A 21,791-nucleotide genomic window follows, 5' to 3' on the forward strand; every position below is an offset into this window, starting at 1 on the left:
ACACCATCTTACTACACCTGGCTTTGAATCACACCAACTCTAAGATATTCAAGCGAAGGGAGTCCTGAAATCACAGCTAAATTAAGCAATAAGCCCGTCCCGGCATCGCATCTCCAGTCATTAAACAAGGGATTTACATCAGGAATTCAATTACTTCCTACAAAGAATTGAATTACATAGACAGTTCGCGGGATTTAAGGATGACTTCCCTGACGAAAACTATTGATCGGCTCTCCTTGCCATTTGCGAGAAATATACAGCGATTTAATCTTCCTGAGAGCCTCTCCATATCAGTGCCGGGAAACCTATAAATCTGGCCATTTAAGTGATCGGGGTGTACAAATTGAATGCATTTAGCTAAGTCTATCCTAAAGGCCGTCATTCGTTGGGCCGCCGTTTTCTTCCAAGATAAGCCAAAGGGATGGGGGGAAGATCGAAGACTCTAAATCAATCTGCGAAGTCTTTATTTTGTTACCAACTTTGCCAACGCTGATTCTGGGCGAAGGTGAGCGGGATCGAGCAGTAAATTACCTCTTACCAAGTACCCGGGTGTGACTGGGATGGATGTGGCCTGCGAGAACAAGGAATGGGGTGGGGGTGTCGGGGTCTTGGTTCTGAGATCGATGGGTACTATTCAGGAGGACGGTGATCTAAGTGCTCACAGCGCAAGATGAACTCTGATAATTTTGAATACCTCTTGAACGAGACGCTGACCTTTGTGAGAATAACACAGACGGAGAGAAAAGGGAGAGAGGTGGAATGAGAGAGAGAAGAGAGAGAGAGAGAGAGAGAGAGAGAGAGAGAGAGAGAGAGAGAGAGAGAGAGAGAGAGAGAGAGAGAGAGAGAAGAGAGTTGTGAGTCACAATCATAAACTTCTCACCCAGTCTTGTGTATTTGTACCAACATTCCATCAGATCCTTCCATTGGGCTATTTATGCTTCACTTCAGGACCTATTTTTCCACTCTGGAGCGGGAAACGCATCTCCATCCTCAGGCGCATCTTACAATATTAGGCCTGAGTTACAGAATATCAGGCCAGGGTCACAGAATATTGAGCCTGGGTTACAGAATACTGGGTCTGGATTACATAATACGAAAAAGAGTTGGGGTCGTCTGTTTGATGATGACGATGATGATGATGACGATGATGATGATGATGATGATGACGATGATGACGATGATGACGATGGGTTGTAGGTATGGGAGCCAGCTAACAACCTGCTCACCGTCCAGACACCAACATACCAAGAGTGCAGCAGGGAGACGAGGTATTAATAGTGGTAACAGCGTCATAACCGCGTCTCTTATTTTCTTCTTCAACGCCTTGTTAGTCCATAATACGCGGGGGTACAAGACAGACACTACAGGGGTACATGATAGACAGTACAGGGGTGCAGGATAGACACACCAGGGGGTGGAGGATAGACACGGGGGAACTGGAAAACAGCTATTTTACATGCAGAGTGGAATGGAAGGGACCCTCCACCCTTCTTCCTCTGCATTATATAACACGTTATCATCTTTCTTTCCCCTTCCTTTATTTCTCAAGTGACGCTTGAAGGTCATGAAATGTTCAGAGGATGATCATTATGGTTCAACCTCCCCAGCACCCAGCCTCGTGAGGTGCCAAAAGGGAGGAAGCTTATGTTCCACCCAACACAACAACACACTCACCAGCACCTCCTCCGGACGCAGGTAAGAGTGTTAGAAGCAGGGAAAAGGAATTCTTGCTACTGCTACTGCTACTATTACTACTACTACTACTATTGCTACTACACAACCATGCCAGTTAATTGCGACTGCTACTACTAATACTACCACTACTACTACTACCACTACTGCTACACAACCATGTAAGTTGGTAGAGAGAAAGACGAAAAAGAAAAGAAGTTAAATTTTGTAGAAATGACGAGGCAACTGCATGGAGAGCTTGAGACTGGAGTTGTGGCACTGCAAGGCGGATATTATTCATCAGCCACAGTAAATGTCTAACGAAGCAACACACGCTAAACCTCAGAGACAAACCGCCTCAGTGCTAGGTATACGACGAGAGACTTCAGCTAAGCAAACTGCCTTACGTGTAGTCACTGTTCTGACCAGCAGTTTGTTAAGAGGAAAAAGAAGAGAGAGAGAAAAAAAAATATATATATACTTATATCTGGACAATGCACCAGTGGGTTCATTCAGTGAGAGGCACGGTGAGCAAGCACGAGCTAAGCAATTGTCAAAGTCATGCTTGACTTAGAACAGAATGAGTAAAGGAGGCACAAGAGCTTGCCCCCTCCTCCTCCCAGGCCCCCCCTCTCGAACTCTGACCTCTGCATGACGTCACAGCTCAGAGCTCCACGCGATAATTATGCTGTGAACTCATTAACATAAAACCAAGTCATTCATATGATTAATTAACCAAGCAAATGAGACAATTACTAGTTTATCACACAAACTAATTAGAGCAACAAATTAAATTCTTTGTTTCGTAGACGCAGTCCGCATAATAATATCTCTAATTACCCATTGAAAAATAATGATAAAGAGAAGAAAATAAAGACAACACTTAACGGACTATATATATATATATATATATATATATATATATATATATATATATATATATATATATATATATATATATGCTTCATTATATAAGTTATAATAAATCAAGCAGAAAGGCCCTTTGATCACAACACACAATATTCCTGCCACCACGGTAATATTTTCCCGCGTACTTCAAGGCAAGAGCATCCCCCCCCCCCCCTCACCTGTGGGCTAGGGACGGAACCATTCCTTCCATTATCCGGGAACCATTCATTCCATTATCCGGTTTCCTGATGAGTGACCCGAGAGCCAAAGGAAAGCCATTAGTGGGAAGGACAGGTGAAGTTATACCTGGCATTAACCCGCTGGGCTGCGCCCCTGATTAACTAACACTGACCACAAATTTCACGGGAGTCTGGCTAGCCTCTGTCATGGGTGACTGGTGGGGGCAGCAGCGGACGGTTACACACTGTAACTCCCTCTATTCCTGTGTCTATTCCTCTGTGGATCAGTTTGGGAGAGGGTAAAAAAAGACTGTTCTTCTTTCCACCCACCTCCCACTCCCTCCGGCAACCCCAACCGGGAGGGGAAAAAGAACTGAAGATCTACTATGCGTTTGTAAGGTAAAGTAGCGCGGAACGTAACACAATAGAACGAAGGAGGGAAACCTCCTACTATGAGGCCTCACTAAGCTATCTCACACTCTGCTGCTCATCTGGAATGAGATAAGGGAAATAACTCGTAAGTATATATCTTATCTCCTTGTGCTTCTTCCGTATGTAACTTGAAGCGAGGAAAAATTTGTCTGACCCATTTTTTTTGAAGGCATTTGTACCTGGTTTCTACAGAGGAAGTCTTAGACGATAATCTAATCCATTGGTCAACGCATCTGTCTGCTAAGAAACTTTATCCCACATCTGTGTTAAATATTCTACCTATGAATCTTATTCCATCTGTCCTCGTAAATTTATTTTCTAGTCTTTCGAAGATATCTTCCTGATTTACGGTGTCTAATTCTAATACTATAGTACTGAAAGTTTGTATAAGGTCACCGCGAAGTCTACGCTTTTTGAAGAGATCAAATCTTCGCCTTTCTTAAACACATATTCCACTTATGGCCCGATCCGGATGAGGACTTTTGCACGTGACTTGAACATTTGACATAGACAATACAAAAATAGTTTTTGTTCATTATATGTGTTCACAATCATGAATACACAGAGAGGTTCAACCCTTCCATGAGAACTAACGTAAAACAAACCCACATAAGCTCACACACCGTTCGAGCCACTGTGAAATGAACCCTAATCAGCTTTCGCATCGTTCGAACCAGAATGAAACGAACCCGTCAGCTGGTACACCGTTCAAACCAGCGTGATACAGATCCCTTATCTTACGATACAACAGAAGCTCCCTCTGTAAAGGGAACGCGCTTACTGCGACCACATACTTAATGACAACCACCTGTGTGAGTTACCTGCCTGTAGCAATCATTGTCCTTGGGCAACATAACGTCGAAAGCGACCACCTCCTTTATAACAACCACTTACCTGATGTTCAGAGCGGCACGAACTAAGTGCTATACGTCCAAAGGGCTTAGAAAAACATTTTTCTATTATCACATCTATTTTTTTTAAACTACACAGCGATCCATACGCGGAGTTGGCACAAAAGCAATAATCTGGTACATATACAAACGCTATATTCATGCGTTATGATTTCATGATTTTATTTTTTGCATATATTTAATGACAAATGGCATTAACTGTGAAACAAATTGCCTCCACCCAAAAATATTCATTACCCACCGTAGTATTTTGTCGGCCAGGACCTAAATTATTAATATAAAGCATATTTACATTTTATAGCCATGAAGGATGAAAAAAAAAAATGTTCTGAAAAACTGAACATAATTACCTTCACAAAGTTTATTACCTAAAAAAATTATTAATTACTGGTACTGACGCTAGTTTGGCCAGCCATCCCCACTGGTTATAATATTAATTTTACTATTATGACAAGTATTCTAAATCCATCTATCTAACTATATATACATATATATATATATATATATATATATATATATATATATATATATATATATATATATATATATATATATATATATATGGGACGTGGCTAACGGGTCCGTGAAGAAAGGTACTTTCCAGTTACATTTCTGCTCACAGATAGGTAGTTACACACGTGTAAACCACGGTCATGTGCCGTGTTTGCTACGTGAGGAAGACAGACAAAGACACGGGTCATCCCGTTGGCCCACATCTAGATCATGTGTTGACTGGAAGTCACTGGTAGCGGTTCTGAGCGCCTCGGTAATATGAAGACGTTTAGGATTTTTCGTAAGTCTGAGGATTTTCTTTCAGTCTGACATCAACCGTCTTGCTAGGCTGTCTGATTCCTTGTCGGTCTCATGTTCCAAGCGGCTTGAAGCAGATCTTCATCAACAACGGATTCCCTAAGCCACAAGTAAATAAGCAAACCAAACTCTTCATGGACAACATTAATTGAAAATTCCTGTTATACAAACGGCCCCACAGGAACAGGAACCCAGCCTCCTGTTGTATACGGATGTCCTCAGCTTACGCAACACACGAAGGGAAACACTCCGTAGCATCGCTACCCACAACATCAGATGAACACAACCTCATGATCAACACGAAACCTCGCCAATTTACCACAAGAACCTGAAGACTTGATACTTCACCAGGTCCAGCCAACCTCGACCCTAACCAAAACGCTCTCCAGAACTCTCACTGAGGATATCAACTCACCTCTCCAGAGGGGAGGCAGTAACATGGGTAACATAAAACATGTGTGAGACTCCATTACCACCCTATGAAGACGTCTCACCTTGTGGCACCCAACATGGTACGTCCAACGAGGGAAGCAGCCTACGATGGGGCTGATGGTAGACTCAGCGAAGATACTCAGACATACTCAAGGTGACCAAGTGTCTCCACATTACAGAGGCCAACCTCACACACGACACGCCATCCTCAGTCAACCAACAAAACATGGGACAACACCTGGTGGTAGACTCCGCTGACCCGTCTGGTCGTGTTCCCTTCAGTGCCGTCTTAGTGGCTGCTACTTCTTTGCCTTTCGCTCTTCCGTATATATATATATATATATATATATATATATATATATATATATATATATATATATATACACACACACACACACGAGTATTAGGAACACAAACACACAATAACAGTATTTAGTGTTATCCTCACCTGCCTGGAAACAATTAATAGCCATACATTTTGCTAAGTGTTGGCCAGAAGACATCATCAGTCCAGAGCGCCGGTAGCCACGGCAACGTGATATCTATGGTACAGATGTGGCTCTCATACCTGTGTGTTCTGCAGGTGTGGCACAGGTGTACACCTGTGTCTATAGTTTTGTTGCAGTGACTTAGTGTGTAAGTTTAGACTTATAAGCATGTACAGGTATCTACGCCTCAGGGAAAGACAGTTTACGTATATATATATATATATATATATATATATATATATATATATATATATATATATATATATATATATATATTTCATTCGTATATACATACACGTTTAAACTCATAAACAAACATATGAAAAATGCATACACGAACAAACGTATTTGCATGAACAAATAAACACGTGTAAAGACATAAAGAAACAAATGCACCTAAAAAAAGACTCATTCACATACAGAAACAAACACTCCAAAACTTACATAAATTCTCACATAAACTCACTGGCACAAACCTACACACGCACCCATGCATGCGAGGCTTGAAACACGCGCCAACCGGACCCACCACTCGGATCCGGCTACTGGTAAACGAGGAGGATCCACTGTCTATGTTTATATGATATTTGCTGAGGGGGGGGGGGGTTACACCCACTTGGAGGGGGAGTACGCCCGCTAGGCAAAGGGAGGGAAAGGGTGGGGGGGTGGGGCGGGGGGGAGGGATGCGCACACCCGCATTGCAATCATAAAACAAAATGTTTCTCAAACGGTTGGATGAAATTTGCATATTGTTTTCAAAACCCATGCTGCTCAGGTGACACGTTTGTCGTATTTTGGAAATGAATTTGCCAAACTACCTCTCTCTCTCTCTCTCTCTCTCTCTCTCTCTCTCTCTCTCTCTCTCTCTCTCTCTCTCTCTCTCTCTCTCTCTCTCTCTCTCCTGCTCCCATCTCCCACAAAACCCCCAGAATTTACCCTCGAATATTCGGCCGTGGTCTCCAGTGCGCAGGGACACCACAGTCCTCAGGTCTGGGCTTCGGTTCTCCTGCAGCTGTTAACATCTCTCCCTCTCTCTCTCCTCCTCCTGTTTTATCTCATCTTCTCAGGACATCTAGTCCCCTGGATACACTCACACACGAGACCTGTGATTATACACCCAACAACCAAGTGAAGTCGGCCACTCAGAAAATAAGGCTTACGTATTTACTAACCTTATAATTATTTATGACCTGTACAGAAAGGGGTATGTGGAGGGAGAGAGAGAGAGAGAGAGAGAGAGAGAGAGAGAGAGAGAGAGAGAGAGAGAGAGAGAGAGAGAGAGAGAGAGAGAGAGAGAGAGAGAGAGATTATCTATCTCCAGTTCATAATCACGACGGTACGACCATTTGAGTACGACGGTACGACCTCTTAGCAGGAAGGTACGACCATTTGAGCACGACTGTACGAACCTTGGAAATGATAGCGTGACCTTCGACCTGACTCTTATGGGTCGTGTCAAAAGACGACCAGCTGTGGCCGACGGCAGCGGCGGCGTGTGATCACACAGATGGCGGGTCGTACCCGGCGGCTGGGCTGCTCAGGGTCGTCGACGGAGGTCGTGGCTCGTGTACCATCAAAGCACCATCAAGGGAGACATGCTCTACGCGGTCACAAGACAGAATCTCTCCCAATAGTCTCTCTCTCTCTCTCTCTCTCTCTCTCTCTCTCTCTCTCTCTCTCTCTCTCTCTCTCTCTCTCTCTCTCTCTCTCGTAGCAGAGGGACCCCAGAGTCAATTTGGCCCGACCGAGGAACGACCACAGCGGGTCGCCTGGCCAGCCGTTGGCCGGGGCAAAATCCCAGACCTTTCACGGGGCCAAGTTGGCCATGAATCTTTCCATCAGCTCGGCCTGGCCGCCTCTGCTCGACATAATCTGGGAAGAAAATGGTCGAGAGTCGCGCGGGCCCGACCTATTCTTCCGTGTCACTCACGCCGCCGGCGATGTTTCCTATTATTCCTTCGTGATGGATGACTCCTACATCTCGCGCCCTTTATCTCCACCGTCGTCGCCTCACCCGTACCGTCTGAGTTACTGCTGGTACCGTCCCTCACCCGATACCGTCTACCGTCTACGGTCCCTCCCCTCTTTCGTACCGTCGGAGCTACGTCGGCACTGTCCCCCGTACAGTCTATGCCACGGTACACCCACCCTTCAAGGAAGACATCCTCCCCCCCTACTGCGTAACAATGTAAAGCTCAGAACAGCTGTGTAATATTTCATACGAAACTTTACAGCTGAGATGATGTGAATAAGCGAAGGGTGAGGATGTCGCGGGGAAACCAAGAATGGCAAGGGAGACCAGGTTAGGGACGCCGCCAAAAGAGACCAGGGAAGAGACTCTGTCAAGAGACACCAAGGCAGAGATGGCCCTCGGGTTAGAATGATACAAGTGAGTGTCTGAAGGTGTAAGAAACCCTATATCATCATCATCATCGTTGATTACAAACATTATCTTTCTAAGATGATGATGGAAGATAACACTTGGGTTATATCAATCCAGCCACGTCGTGAAAATCGTGCGCACTCTTGTGTACCCTGTTCTTTGACGCGTCACTTGAGAGTTAAGGGAAAGGCTAAGCCATCATACTCAAGGGTCGTGTCGTCGTGCTCCAGGGTCGTGTCGTCGTGCCCCAGGGTCGTGTCGTCGTGCTCATGGGGTTAAGAGTGGAATATCAAACCACCACAACCTAAGTATCGTACTCAGACAACTTAGGTTTAGCTAACATGCCCATTAATCTGGAAGTCGTTCAATTTTTTGTTGTTTCTTCACAACCATTTTACATTTACGAAATGGTAGTGAAGCTCCTCCGTGCAGGCAGCCTTATGTTTGTCAACGCTGTCACTCTGCGTCTGCTAATATTGGCAGTCTTTCCCCCATGTACACAGACAGCCTTTGTCCGCTAAGAATATCCCTCTCCCACGCACAGCACACGCCTACCCCCAGCCACGCCACCTAGTATACTCTCCCACCGCTGACACCACCCAAGCCATGAACACTGCCACTCACACACACACACACACACACACACACACACACACACACACACACAGTGTATAAACTTCGTAAAAAAATATATATAAGAGAACGAGTAATCAACAGGATCTGAACTTGTTCTGACCCGTTCCTCCCCTTATCGCAGGGAGGAAGGTGATGTATGCACCTGGGAGAGTTGGGGATGAACGCTTAGACCTCCAGCTCCACCTGGGTGGTGGTGATTGTGGCGGGGTGGTAATGGTAGTGATAATAGTGGTGAGGGTGGTGGCTGAATGTAGAGGACCAGACTGCTCCCACCCGCTAACTACATCGCTATTAAACTCCAGAAATCCGGGTGAGTTTGGGACAAGTTCAGCTGCGACAGGCAGTCGCCGGCACCGTCGTCAGGGTCCCGGGAAACACCTGCTCTCCGTCTGCCCCAAGTTATGCCTCCCCAGCGCCGGGGTGAAGGGTGAGTACGTCCCCTCTTGATCCTTAGGGAAAAGTCCCCTCAAAAAATTGGGAGGAGGAGGGTTGGTTGTGGCAGAGTGTGGTGGTGCTGGTCGCTGGGTCTGGTGTCATCGGCAGCTTTGGTGAAAGTGTCATCACCAGGATGTGGTGTTCAATTTACCTGGAGTAGCAGAAGACGAAGGAACAGTAGCAGGGACTGGCCTAGAGGCAGGGTACCGTTACAAAAAGAGGAAGTAGCAGAAAAAAAAAACGCTGGTAGAAGAAGCAGCAGCAGCAGCGGCAGTAGCAGTAACAGGAGCACCATGAGCAGCAGTGTCGGCACCACCGGAAACACCAAGCTGGAAAACTCTGATGCGACTGTCAGCAGCAACGCTAAAGGCATTAACGTCCGCCTGACAATCGATGACGCTTATCAGCGGTGGCGATAACGCCAGCCACTAAGCTAGGCTCAAACACCGACAGCAGCAGCAGCAGCAGCAGCAGCTGAGGCATCAGCACAAGCTGTAACAGCAGCGACAGGTAACAGGGCGCCATGGAACGAAGTCACGAGGCAGCAGGAGCAGCAACACAAGCTCCACCAACTAACGCAAAAGTAGCAGCAATTATAGCCATTTCCAGAGACGTAGCAGCAATAACGAGAAATAAAAGAAATGTGGCAAAAAGTAGCAGCAACTGCCACTAAAGTAGCAGAAACTACTTGTAAAAAAGTAGCAGCAACAACCAAAACCACACACACACACACCAAAAAAGTAGCAACCATCGACAACAGGAGCAGTGATGGCTGTTTGGCCTCTGAATATTTACCATCACACGACAATACATCATTACTTATTACCAGCAATATCTCCCCTCACACCCCTGCCTTTGGATCACCGGACTCACATAAACCATCACAGATTACATGAGCATAACTTTCCTAACATCTAAAAACCCTCAAAATCAGGTACATCTAACGTGAGACGAAAATCAAAGGAGAATAATTATTTTCATATTTGTCTTCGGTTGATGACACCTGTCAAGGGTGGTTTGACAAGCCGCCAGTCAAGCTGTCAGGTACCTGCTAACCAATCTGGTCCCCCACGTCCGTCACCCACGGTACAACGGTACGCAGGACGCCCTGCTCCACAGAGGACGGTTCACAGCAGAACGTGCTAAGCGAAGCTTCGAAGGTGCGGTGTAACTTAACGTAGGTGAGGTATTATACCGATTTGTAGGATAGCCCCTTGAGCAAGACGGTACGGCCGTTGCGCACGACGGTACGACCGTTGTGCACGATGGTACAACCTTTGCGCACGAAGGTACGAATGCTCTGCACGACGACTAATAAGGGTGGGAGCGAGGTGAGGTGAGGGGGGGCCAGGATTAACGGCTGGAAGTCCTCCTCTCCTCCTGTATCATCACTCTCTGGGAACAGACGAAGGGAGTGAGGGGATTTTCCCCTCTACAGTTCGGTCGTCTGTTCACGTCGCCACCACCTCGCTGAGGCCAGAAGGGCCAGGCGGTGCACGAGACCACACGCTGCCGCACGCGGTGGCGGTCGTGGGGACCTAACTAGTAACGTGAACGCGGCAATTTCGCGGTGGCCCACAAGGAGCAGCCCGGTGGAAGAGTTGGCTAAGTTGGAGGAGGGCTTGCAGAAGTTGCCAGAATGCCAGAGACTTAAAACTTTAAAGAAAAGGAGAGAGAGAGAGAGAGAGAGAGAGAGAGAGAGAGAGAGAGAGAGAGAGAGAGAGAGAGAGAGAGAGAGAGAGAGAGAGAGAGAGAGAGAGAGTTACAAAAAAACAAGTGAAAAAAATGGAAGAATAAGAAAGACAGAAAGAACTAAAGAGCCGCTTCCAGATCACCGAATAAACTCTCACTTAGCAGAGTGCTTGGCCTGAGGAAGACAACTTCTCAGAAAACTTGGTAAATTAATGACGCGACTCTAGGTGCAAAGCTGACATCATGGAACGGTGATTTTTTTTTTTCTGAAGTGAGGGGGAAAAAAGGGCCATATAAACGCCATGGCTACCTCCGCTCAGGCCAACGGAACTTCACCGACCTGGCACAAACATAATCTAATCCATTTTTATCCTAATCATTTAACCGGGTGAGATGCAGACCAGACAATGATTTTAGGTGATGAAAAAATTCATTCACGAAGATGACACCGTGCAGTAGCCCACTGGTAACACCTTAACCAGTGTGGTTGTGATGGTGGGAGTGGTGGTGTGGTACTTACCTGGTGTGGGGTTATACCACATCACACACACTGAGGGATGATCTCCGTGCACCACTCTGTGTGTGTGTGGAGGGTGGCGGTGGTGGTGTGTGGTGACCTATTCCTTATATAATATACGGAAAATGATGACCTTTTACCCCCTGTGTGTTGTGGTCACCTCCCTAAGATCAGCTTCATAAAACGAGTGTATGACACAATCGGACCAATTTATAGCCACTGTGCTTTATGGACACTTGTTGGTGTCGCATACAAAGTAGGACTGTAATTGGACCAATTTGTACACTGAACGTACATTGGCGGACCATTTTGTACACTATGATTACATAGAATGACCAATTGGTACAGTTTATAATCACATGGACTACTTTGTACACTGCGTAATAACATATTTGGACCAATATATTCACTGTGTAATTACACAGCGGGACAAAGTCATTCACTAGGTAAAGATACACCTGGACCAATTCATTCAGTGCAATTACATAGCTGGAACAATCCATTCACCGTTTAATTACACAGTTGGACCGCCTGATCCAGTGTGTGTGTGTGTGTGTGTGTGTGTGTGTGTGTGTGTGTGTGTGTGTGTGTTTTAAAGGCACGTGTGGAAATGTTATACACAATGAGACACAGTGAGATGGGGCGGTACACACCTGAGTCCAGGCTGGGACTGGACTGGCTCTCCTGACGCAGCCACCCAGGTGATGGAGGGCGTGGGCGTGCCCAGGGCGGCGCAGCGGAGGGTCACGCCCGTCGAGTTGGTCAGGTAGGTCCTTGCTGGCGGCTCCAACACCAACACCGGTCCGCTCCCACCACCCAGAGCCTCCTCCACCCCCAACACTGCTGGTGAGGGAGAGACAGAAGGGGAGAGAAGGGGTTAATTACATGGTTTCTAGTTTAGGGTTAATGAGGTGAGGTTAATTATGAAAAAGAGAGTAAAGTATCTATCACCTTGACCATCCCAAGACGATGGTACGGGCCCGTGGGTACATTATGTCAGGCCATCATACCTAAGAGTCGAACAGTCGTCCCATAGGAAAGCTAACAACCCCAGCGACCAATCAGAGGTCGGTCATTTACCCACATTTTCCTACAAAAAAAAAAAGAAATCATCCCCGGGGAACGAGCGTTCAATCACATCCAGGAAGGTAGAGTCACGTGATGGATGGGAAAAAAAAGGATTGTGTTTAACTTCCATATCGACTTTAGTCGCGTCAGATACCATGTTATCTTCCTGCTGTAGGAGACAAGCCACCTGGAGCTCTACTTCACACCCTGGACATTGCTTTGGGTAAACTGTTAGGCACAACAACGTGATGGAAAAAAAAGATGAACAACGGACGCGACGTCGGAGGAACGGACGCGAACATGGGCGAAAACAAAGTACGTAACGTACGAGGCTGGGAGGGCCTCGTCCAGGCGCCCACGGGTATAGACACACGCTCAGCTGTAATGAACCTGCTCAGAAGAATGTGTTTAAAGGTGGGCGTTGAAACCCTGAAACAATATTATGGAAATTTGTCTCATTATTTTACTTGCTTTAATACATTTCTAGTGCTACGGCTGCGTTCAGTAGGAGTTTATGTAAATATATACCATTAGCTAGCGTTTGATGGAGGTCCACGTCCGGAATACACAGAGAGCTGGGTTTTACTGGGACTCTGTCTATCTGTTTTCTCTGTCTGCCTGTCTGTTTGTGAGTCCCTACGCTCATATGTAAGATATCATGTCTCTATCTGTCTGTTTGTATTGGTATTTGAATCTGCACTTCTGTCTGAGCCAGTCTGTCTGAGCGTCGCTGTGCTTCTATGTGGATTTTCTTGTGTGTCTGTTTGTTTGTCTGTCTGTGTTGCTTTGTGTATCAGCATGTCTGTCTAAGTCTGTACCTGTCTGCGTATTTCTAAGTGTTATCTATGCATATCTGTCAGTGTTTTTGTTGATGTTATTATGTATGTGTGATTACTAATCTGTGTGTTAGGGACAGAATCTAACACTCGTTTTGACCCGTCTCTTACCTAGTCTGTAGGTACCATGTCTTTACTCTCATGTGCACACACACACACACACACACACACACACACACACACACACACACACACACCAGCCGAAGCCAGGGATCCATTTATGTATCAACCCCGAAGGAAGGATGAACGGCTGGACTGGATATGGGCCAACTACCGCGCCCAGGATTCGAACTGAGACGAGCCCAGGCGTGAATTATATTTAGTGGGAAGGCCATTATGTGTTGCGCATGTCTGTGTTTGACTGTTCCTGTGTCTGTTCGAATGTTGGTACCTATCTGTTTTCGAACCTGCGTTTCTTCTGTCTGCCTAATTTCTGTTGGGATATTGAAGGTTAGATTTTCTGGTCGTAACCTGTCTCGACCCGTCGTCTACTGCCCAGGTCATGCTTATTGGAGAATTCGTGTCTAAATAGAAAATGGGGAAAAAAGGGGACTAGTTCCTGAACTTCTCTGGTCTCCGTCAAAGTTGTGGATTAAGTTTGCTAATGACTTCTGGACTTCAACACAAGTTGACATACTTTTTAGTGGCTTCAGATCACGTATTTCCAAGCGTGTGTGTGTGTGTGTGTGTGTGTGTGTGTGTGTGTGTGTGTGTGTGTGTGTGTGTGTTGGTTAGTTGTTAAGTTTAATGGTCATCAACAGATAAATGCCAATAATCCGGAGACTGCACCATACATTGTAAGATTCCCCTGACACCACTCATCCAGACGTACACTGCTGGCAGGTTAGGAGTATCATAAGAAAACAAGGATAGAAAATCAGTATAAAAGTGAAAATATAAAAAAATTTCATGAGAGAATAAGATAAAAGTCAGGACAATCCTATTGTGTACAAAGTTGGGTTTGAGAATTTCAGTGGTTGGAAAGACTGGGGCAAACTGTGTATCATACAAGACGATTTGGGTAAATAAAGATCACATGGTGAGGATTTCCTGTACATCTGTATTCTCACCATGAGATGAACACACATTAAGCAACACCATCAGTGAGTCTGCTCCTGTCATTGAAAAAATGATGAAGAAAATAACAGTGACACATATAAGAGTGAAAAGTACTTGGCTATAAAGGAAAATAAACAGCATCCGGCAGGAACACACATAAATTTGCATATCATTAATATTAAAGTGTCGACGGTAGCGCCACAGCGGCCACCGACGGAAGGATCTGTCTGCGTAACTGACAAAATACCAAAAAAAAACAACAAAAAAACACAACTCCCACGAGTGCTTTCCCAGGACGAGTGTCACCTCGAGGAAAGTATAGGAGAAAGTGAATTCTTTTTTCCTAGGGATAGCGTCATCCTGGTGAAGTGTTTTTCCCCAGGACGAGTGTCACCTTGGGGGAGAGAAGTATAGGTGGGGTTGTTTTCCCAGGAGAGACGCCGCCTCAAGGAGAGTAAAGAGTTAAAATGTTTTTCTAGATGTATGAGACAGCCGAGCTGCAGTGACCTGCGGCAGCTGTTTCTTCTTCTTCCTTTTAACTAATATTTGTTTTCTGCTCCAAGGTTGACCCTCCTAACTCCAGGCAACGACGAGGAAGACTTATTCCATGGTTGGTAGTGAGCGTCATCAGGCTTGTACGCTTCCCATAGGCCCATCTCCATCTCCCACACTCCTTCACCTGTGGTGTGTCCTACAGGTCACAAGGACGGGGTTCAGGTCCTCCACTCACCCCTCATGTATGATGTCTTCATGGACACACCTGCTCGCTGATAGTGCACGCACGACTCTACTCCAGATCTGGTACACAGACAAACACGTCGCCATCAACCGAGTCAAAACGGGGAATCATGCACACGAGCCTCTAGCTTCCAAATCCCCATTCCATGGGTCACACTCCCCTCCAGGTTGTTCAGTCCATCAAGCTTCCAACCCAGAGCCACCCGCTACTGCCTCACTAAGTTCTAGTCTCCTCCAGGGTCTCCTCAGTCCACAAAGCTTCTCGCTGTCACTCTGGACGGTAAACTAAGTTGGAAGGTACACGCCAGCACCATCATCAAAACCTGCAACTTTCATCCCTCATATTTGCCGTCAACGAAAGACACTTTGACACCCCCTGTCCCTGAATGTAGTCACATTTCTCACATCTTTACTTCTTCCTAAGCTCATCTCTACCTCCGCACGCCTGATCTTCCTTCCTGTACACCACACATCATGGACTAGTGGAACAGGTACAGACAAAGGCAAGCAAGGCTATTATTCTCCGCGTCTCCTGCACCACACATCAAGGGGTCGCTCAACACACTTGCTCCTCCTCCCGTGTCGCTCTAACCACCACCTGCAACTCATCCAATAGTTTGGGATGTAACTACCGCGCCACTCCCGCCACCGTCACCTCCTGTCACATATGATCCTTCGTCCTTTAGCTGCCATTCGGTACCATAACCATATCGAGCCCACTACAAGAGCAGGCCCATCCCAGCCATTGTTAACACTGTCAACACTCAGTAGACTACCCCCTCTCCCACTTTATATAGCCCCTCTGTTTATACTGTGTGCAATTTTTCTGTATATATTTTCAGTCTGCAGTTAATTCAATAAACCGTTTTGTTGTTACCACAAACATAACCACACATACACATTCACGCGCTCGGGAACTTTGAAAAAAAGACTACAAAGATATACACACACACATATCCCTAGAGACACATAACCCACATTGATATATCACATACACACACACACACATTTGCGTTGCTATTTCTCAAAAAACTACCTTCCTAAGCCTTGCCCGTAGAGTAAACAATTCCTCTGATGACATTAATTATGCATAAGCCTCTTTTTTGAGCTTTACGGTGAGGATTGTTTGTTTACGTCAGAATTAATCTAAGGAGGAAAATGTATCATTAAGAGAGATTTACAGAGTTTGTCACTAAGGTAGGAATATCTAACACGCCTTTGTGAGTGATCTAAACCCTTGATAAGGCGACCAGCGACACAGGAGATGATTATCTGCATCATTACTCTTGCAGATGAACTCTGTGTAATAATATATGATGATGGAGTACATCACAACGGGAGATTACGGTCTGAGTGGTTGTTCCCGAGGATTAACTCTATGTAAATCAAAGCAACGATAAAGAACATCGACACAGGAAATTACAGTCTAAATCAACGCTCTCGCGGATTAACGCTCCGGTAAAAAAAGAAGAAAAAACGCAGTAAAACACATGGGCATTATTTCAGTGGAGTGTGTAGCAGCCGAGCACTCAACGTTGACACAAGTTGTGTGTGGTGGCAGACTAGGTAGGTATCACTACACGTACTACTCCCACAATTATCATGAAACTCAGAGCCGCCTTGAAGGCACCACTTCCCTTCGTGACATTTAACCTAAAGTGCTCTCATAATTTGGCCTCAAGGAAGCCTTCCCCGCGGCTGCACCACCGACTCTGAAGGATTAAATACTTTCACAACTTTGGTAAGTGTTGGAGTGAGAACTCTCCACTGAGGGAGCCACGCTGTGACGCGCGGAGATGTGGAATGCAAATGACGAGGTTCTGTTTTGTATGGTCGTATACTTAGTGCCTCGTGACCTGACTTGCTCTGTGTCACTTCGGGTCATGAAACAGGTGTTGTAAACCTGTGATGGGCCACGTCTTGCTACTGAATGGAGGGTCATCACTGCCATGTTTAACCTTCTCTGTGAGCAATGTGAGGTCAGGACCATGTGTTTTGTTAATCTATGTGATAACGTATGTACTAATAACACTACGACCTTGTAGTCAAGCTCGAGTTGGTGTGTATAAATCGCATATGTGTGTGTGTGTGTGTGTGTGTGTGTGTGTGTGTGTGTATAGGTCCGTCCGAGAATACAAAACACAAACTAATACATGCGTCCACATGATCCTCCACTGAGCCATCCACAACCATGCATGGGCTTGTCACCATTTCAGGTTGACGGCCTCTCATGATGTCCGTGCTCCGTTGGTGTCCGAAAGAAAACGTGGCGTCGTTGCTTTTAAAGATGGATAGCTGTGTTAAAGCTCCCTCACTCCTGATCGTCACCATCATAACACCTCTCACCATCAGCACCGTTAACACCATGAAAACCTGCTTAATGACACTCATCACAGACAACAGACACAAGGGAGAACTACCTGAGTGCCTCGTTACGAGCACAATAGTCCTTTATAATAATGACTCTGTAAACTCACGACTAAGGGAACAGTTTACATCTTACCCTTGCCCTGGGTATATTTGGAGAGTTTACACCTGCAACATTCTGCAACACCCTTGAAACACAGCGGGTATTTGAATCCAACACTTGCACGTCTACCTCATCACACCTGCACTCTGTGTGCACACTCGCTAGAAGTGTGCCTGTGTGTGTGTGTGTGTGTGTGTGTGTGTGTGTGTGTGTGTGTGTGTGTGTGTGTGTGCGTTGACATCAGTATAAGTTGCACGTATCTGTACAGACTAGAAATAGGCAAAAATCCTTGTTGACAGTGTGAGAACACAGCATTGCTTTGTGCACAACGAAGGGGAAATAAAAAGAGTGTGTCATGTTGACAACAAAGGAAAAAAAAAATAAAAAGTATCAATTTTATCAAGAGGAGTGGAAAAAAAGGCGTCAAATTTTACAAAGAGGGTTAAAAAAAAAAAAAGGTGGGAGGGGGGAGTTTACAGCGCCGATAAAACATGATTATTTTACACAGGGGTGGAAAAAGTGCCATTCTTACTGAAAGGGTGAGAAAAGGTGTCAGTAAAAAAGCTTCAGTTTAACAGAGATTGAGCGGGGAGGGGAAAAAAAAGGGTCACCAGTTTTACTGTGGGAGTGAGAACCGTATCGTGTTCACCAGGGTAGAACGAGCCACACTCACAAATCACGGAGGCACAAACATGGTCAGGTTTACTTTGATGGGACGAAAGATCTCCATATTACGGGGGTAATGAAGGGACATCTTTTTTATTTTTTCTAAACTGGAATGAGAAAGTGCCCGTGTTGACAACGGGAACCGAGTCTGTTTCTAGCAGTTGTAGGGAAAATGTGGTAATAATTGACACTGACACAAAAAAAAGGAATGTTTTACGGGGGGTCAAGTATGGGGGGGAGAACAGAATTTCTAATTATGATGGAAATTGAAGGCCTCTACCTCGCTATCACCACCCAAGCCCATCTCCAACAAATGCTGACTCTACTCCACCTTGTTTTCTATCTGTCATTCACCTGACGTCACTCTACTCATCACAGATCTGCAGGCGCCTCGCCCTTGTGCCTCCCGGGGTAAAAACCTGAAACACGCTTACATTTACCCCTAAGGAGGAGGACCCAGCAGCGTTGAAAATCTGCCAGGGTTGTAAATCAGGACCGGACTTATGAGCCGCCAGGTTTTGAGGTGTTTACTGCTGACACAGAAGCTTATATTCCGGTGATGCATGGCCTCTCTCTCTCTCTCTCTCTCTCTCTCTCTCTCTCTCTCTCTCTCTCTCTCTCTCTCTCTCTCTCTACCCCCCTTTGGGAGGGAGGCAGCTGAGACAGAGGCCAGTGGCGCGGCTGTAGTGTTCCGGATGAGCGTTCCCCCTGCATACTTGATCTAGGACGGAGGGAGGGCAGGACCAGACAGCTGGCCAGGGGCGTTATAATGCTATGTTACGACTCTCGTCCAACTCTGCATCCCCAGCTGGGCCGCCAGGACACTCTTGCCCCAAGATCTATGGTTCCTTCTTTTTACGAAAAAACAAAAAATTAAAAATCTAATGAAAAGTTTCATAACTTTTTAATCCATTAATATTTTGATGATGATGATAAACAATATATTCTTTTTTTCCATGAACTGGCTGGGGGTGATGGACCACCTTTACATGTCAAAGGTCTGCCTTGTAATGGCTCGTCTCACGACACTAACTAAATGAACTTCACCTTATGATAGTTCAAGGGAGAACCATCTACTCCAACACAGATCGATCTTGGACTCAAACTAACAGGGGTCTGACGAGAGATGGATGTATTAAAGTTAAGATATTCTCCTCAAAGATAAATCCACTACACAGTTTTCCATGTTCTTCATGTACGTATTTCTGGCTTCCTGATTCCACGATTAATGATCGGAAACGTCTACGAGGTTGAAAAGTTTAACAAATGCCATTTTCTGCGTTAAAAATGTAAAGAAAATGAAATTGTTATCTACCAGTGGAGGCCAGATCAAAAACCATCCATAATTTCATCAGTCCAAATCGCATGGTTTTTAAAACCTCGCTGAAAAAAAAATGGTAGAAAAAAGTAAAAAGTATAAAAGAGATAGAAAAGTATGAAAAGAATTTTATGCCATGAAAATATGAGAATCAAAAATGTAAAAAAGGAAAAAAAAAAAGTTCCATGCAACGGTGAACAATTCTATTAAAGCAAAGAACCTTGATATAGACACTGTAATTCCGGGTCACAATACGGTGATGCTACCATCAACACGACATCCATATAAAGAAAACGTAGGAGTTATGAGAAGTTATTGAATAATGTGAATAATTTGCTCGAAGTTAAATGAGATATTTACTGTATTCTCTCCTGTGCGGTGATCGAAACACTACAGACAATACTATAATGTTTGGGAGAAAGTTTTAACTCCATGAATTCGACGTTACGACCCTTGAGCACGACGGTACAACCCTTCAATGCGACGGTACGACCCTTCAGTACGACGGTACGACCATTGAACACGACGATGCGACCCTTGAGCACGACGGTACGACCATTGAACACGACGGTGCGACCCTTGAGCACGACGGTATGACCCTTGAGCACGACGGTACGACCATTGAACACGACGATGCGACCCTTGAGCACGACGGTACGACCCTTGAACACGACGGTATGTCCCTTCAGTATGACGGTACGACTCTTGAGTACGATCCTTTGGTATGATGACCTAGCCTTTGACATGACACCTGACTCAAGCATGGTTGTAGGTGTATAGTCGTGGTTGTAGTCAGGTATACTGGTGCTCTTGCAGATCCAGTTGTAGGCGTGGTTGTTGTTTTCATGGGCGTGGTCTGAGCGTGGTCATCGTGGCCTGACGTTGTTGTGGGTGTGGTCATGTGCAACGTAGCGGTAGTGGTCTGTGGTAGCAAGTGGTACTACTGAGTGGAAGGTCTGGTGAGACAAAATCCCTGGAACAGCCTGGTTCCAGGTGTGTTCCACGACGTGGTTGTGGGGCGTGGCTGTGGGCGTGGTCGCCCCTGGGCGTGGTTACCCTTGGAGGACCCACCCTAGAACATTAACTTATTTGTCTGGGTTGTTGGTGACGGGAAGTGAGGGGGGAAAGGGTAGGGGGTCGTCTACGTGACTGTGTAGTGAGCAAGGGAACAAAGAGAGAGAGAGAGAGAGAGAGAGAGAGAGAGAGAGAGAGAGAGAGAGAGAGAGAGAGAGAGAGAGAGAGAGAGAGAGAGAGAGAGAGAGAGAGTCAGCCGAGAGGAAAAGTATATCAGGAAGAAAACAAGACGGGTAATGATCAGAGATCATGTGTCCTCTTACTCTCCCTCTTCCTCCTCCTCTCTCTCCCCTCCACTCGTCTTTCTGCCCCAACCTTCCACCTCCCTTCCCTCTTCCCTCCCCACCGCCTCCGCCCCCCGGGGGAGAGCATCATATTACAAACTGATGGAACAAAATCCTGGACTGTGGGAGTGTAAGGAGACTCAGAGACACGCCGAGGGAGGGACTCGTGGATTGAAGTGTCAAGGCCGATGTGAACCAGGGGAGGTCTGTGGCCGGGACAAGGTTCAACACCCTAGGGATCAGGCGCAAGGAGTCTGTGGCTAGGACAAGCTACGTCATCCTAGGGATAGGGAATCTATGAAAGGTCTGTGGCTAAGACAGGGATCGACATGCTGAGGATAGGAGGAGGGAGTCGAGCCTGACGTCAGCCAAAGGCCTGGGACCCGGCCAGAGTTACACGTGACAAGGATAGGCACAGGATAGTCCAACAGATGTTTACATAGTACACAAGTGTAGGAAGACGGAGTAAAGACAGCCTCTCAAGACTACAGTCGCAATACATTTACAAAAGAAACCAAATGCACAGAAAGTTGCAAAGGTGAGGAAGAGGTTTAAAGAGCGAATGGAAAGAAAACTTCTCATGAAAAAGAACGACTTAGTAAGAAAAAAAAAAAGGCACAAGAAATTCTACTTGAGAGTACAGTTCAAAGAACAGAAAAAGCTTTTTAAGACTCATTCACTAACTGACATTCATGTCAACATTCTGTCCCAGAAAATGGAACCTTTATTGACCACCGACGCCGCTGTGCACCACACATCAAAGGAAGGTGTTTTACACCCAGA

The 21,791-nt window shown here is 45.8% G+C and overlaps 1 protein-coding gene across 4 annotated transcripts in view; it reads right to left on the minus strand.

Annotated features, from left to right (window-relative positions):
• LOC139760076 (cell adhesion molecule Dscam2-like) overlaps positions 1-21,791 on the minus strand; it is a 217,225-nt gene that overhangs the window by 124,096 nt on the left and 71,338 nt on the right. For 3 of the 4 annotated variants that reach the window (XM_071682877.1, XM_071682876.1, XM_071682874.1), the window contains exon 3: positions 12,149-12,338. In XM_071682877.1, the coding sequence (XP_071538978.1) occupies positions 12,149-12,338 (190 nt within the window). The remainder of the gene's footprint in view (positions 1-12,148; positions 12,339-21,791) is intronic. The other variant, XM_071682875.1, reaches the window with a different exon arrangement.

This window comes from Panulirus ornatus, chromosome 35 (assembly GCF_036320965.1).
Source record: "Panulirus ornatus isolate Po-2019 chromosome 35, ASM3632096v1, whole genome shotgun sequence".
In the NCBI taxonomy this organism is placed as follows: Eukaryota; Metazoa; Arthropoda; class Malacostraca; order Decapoda; family Palinuridae; genus Panulirus; species Panulirus ornatus.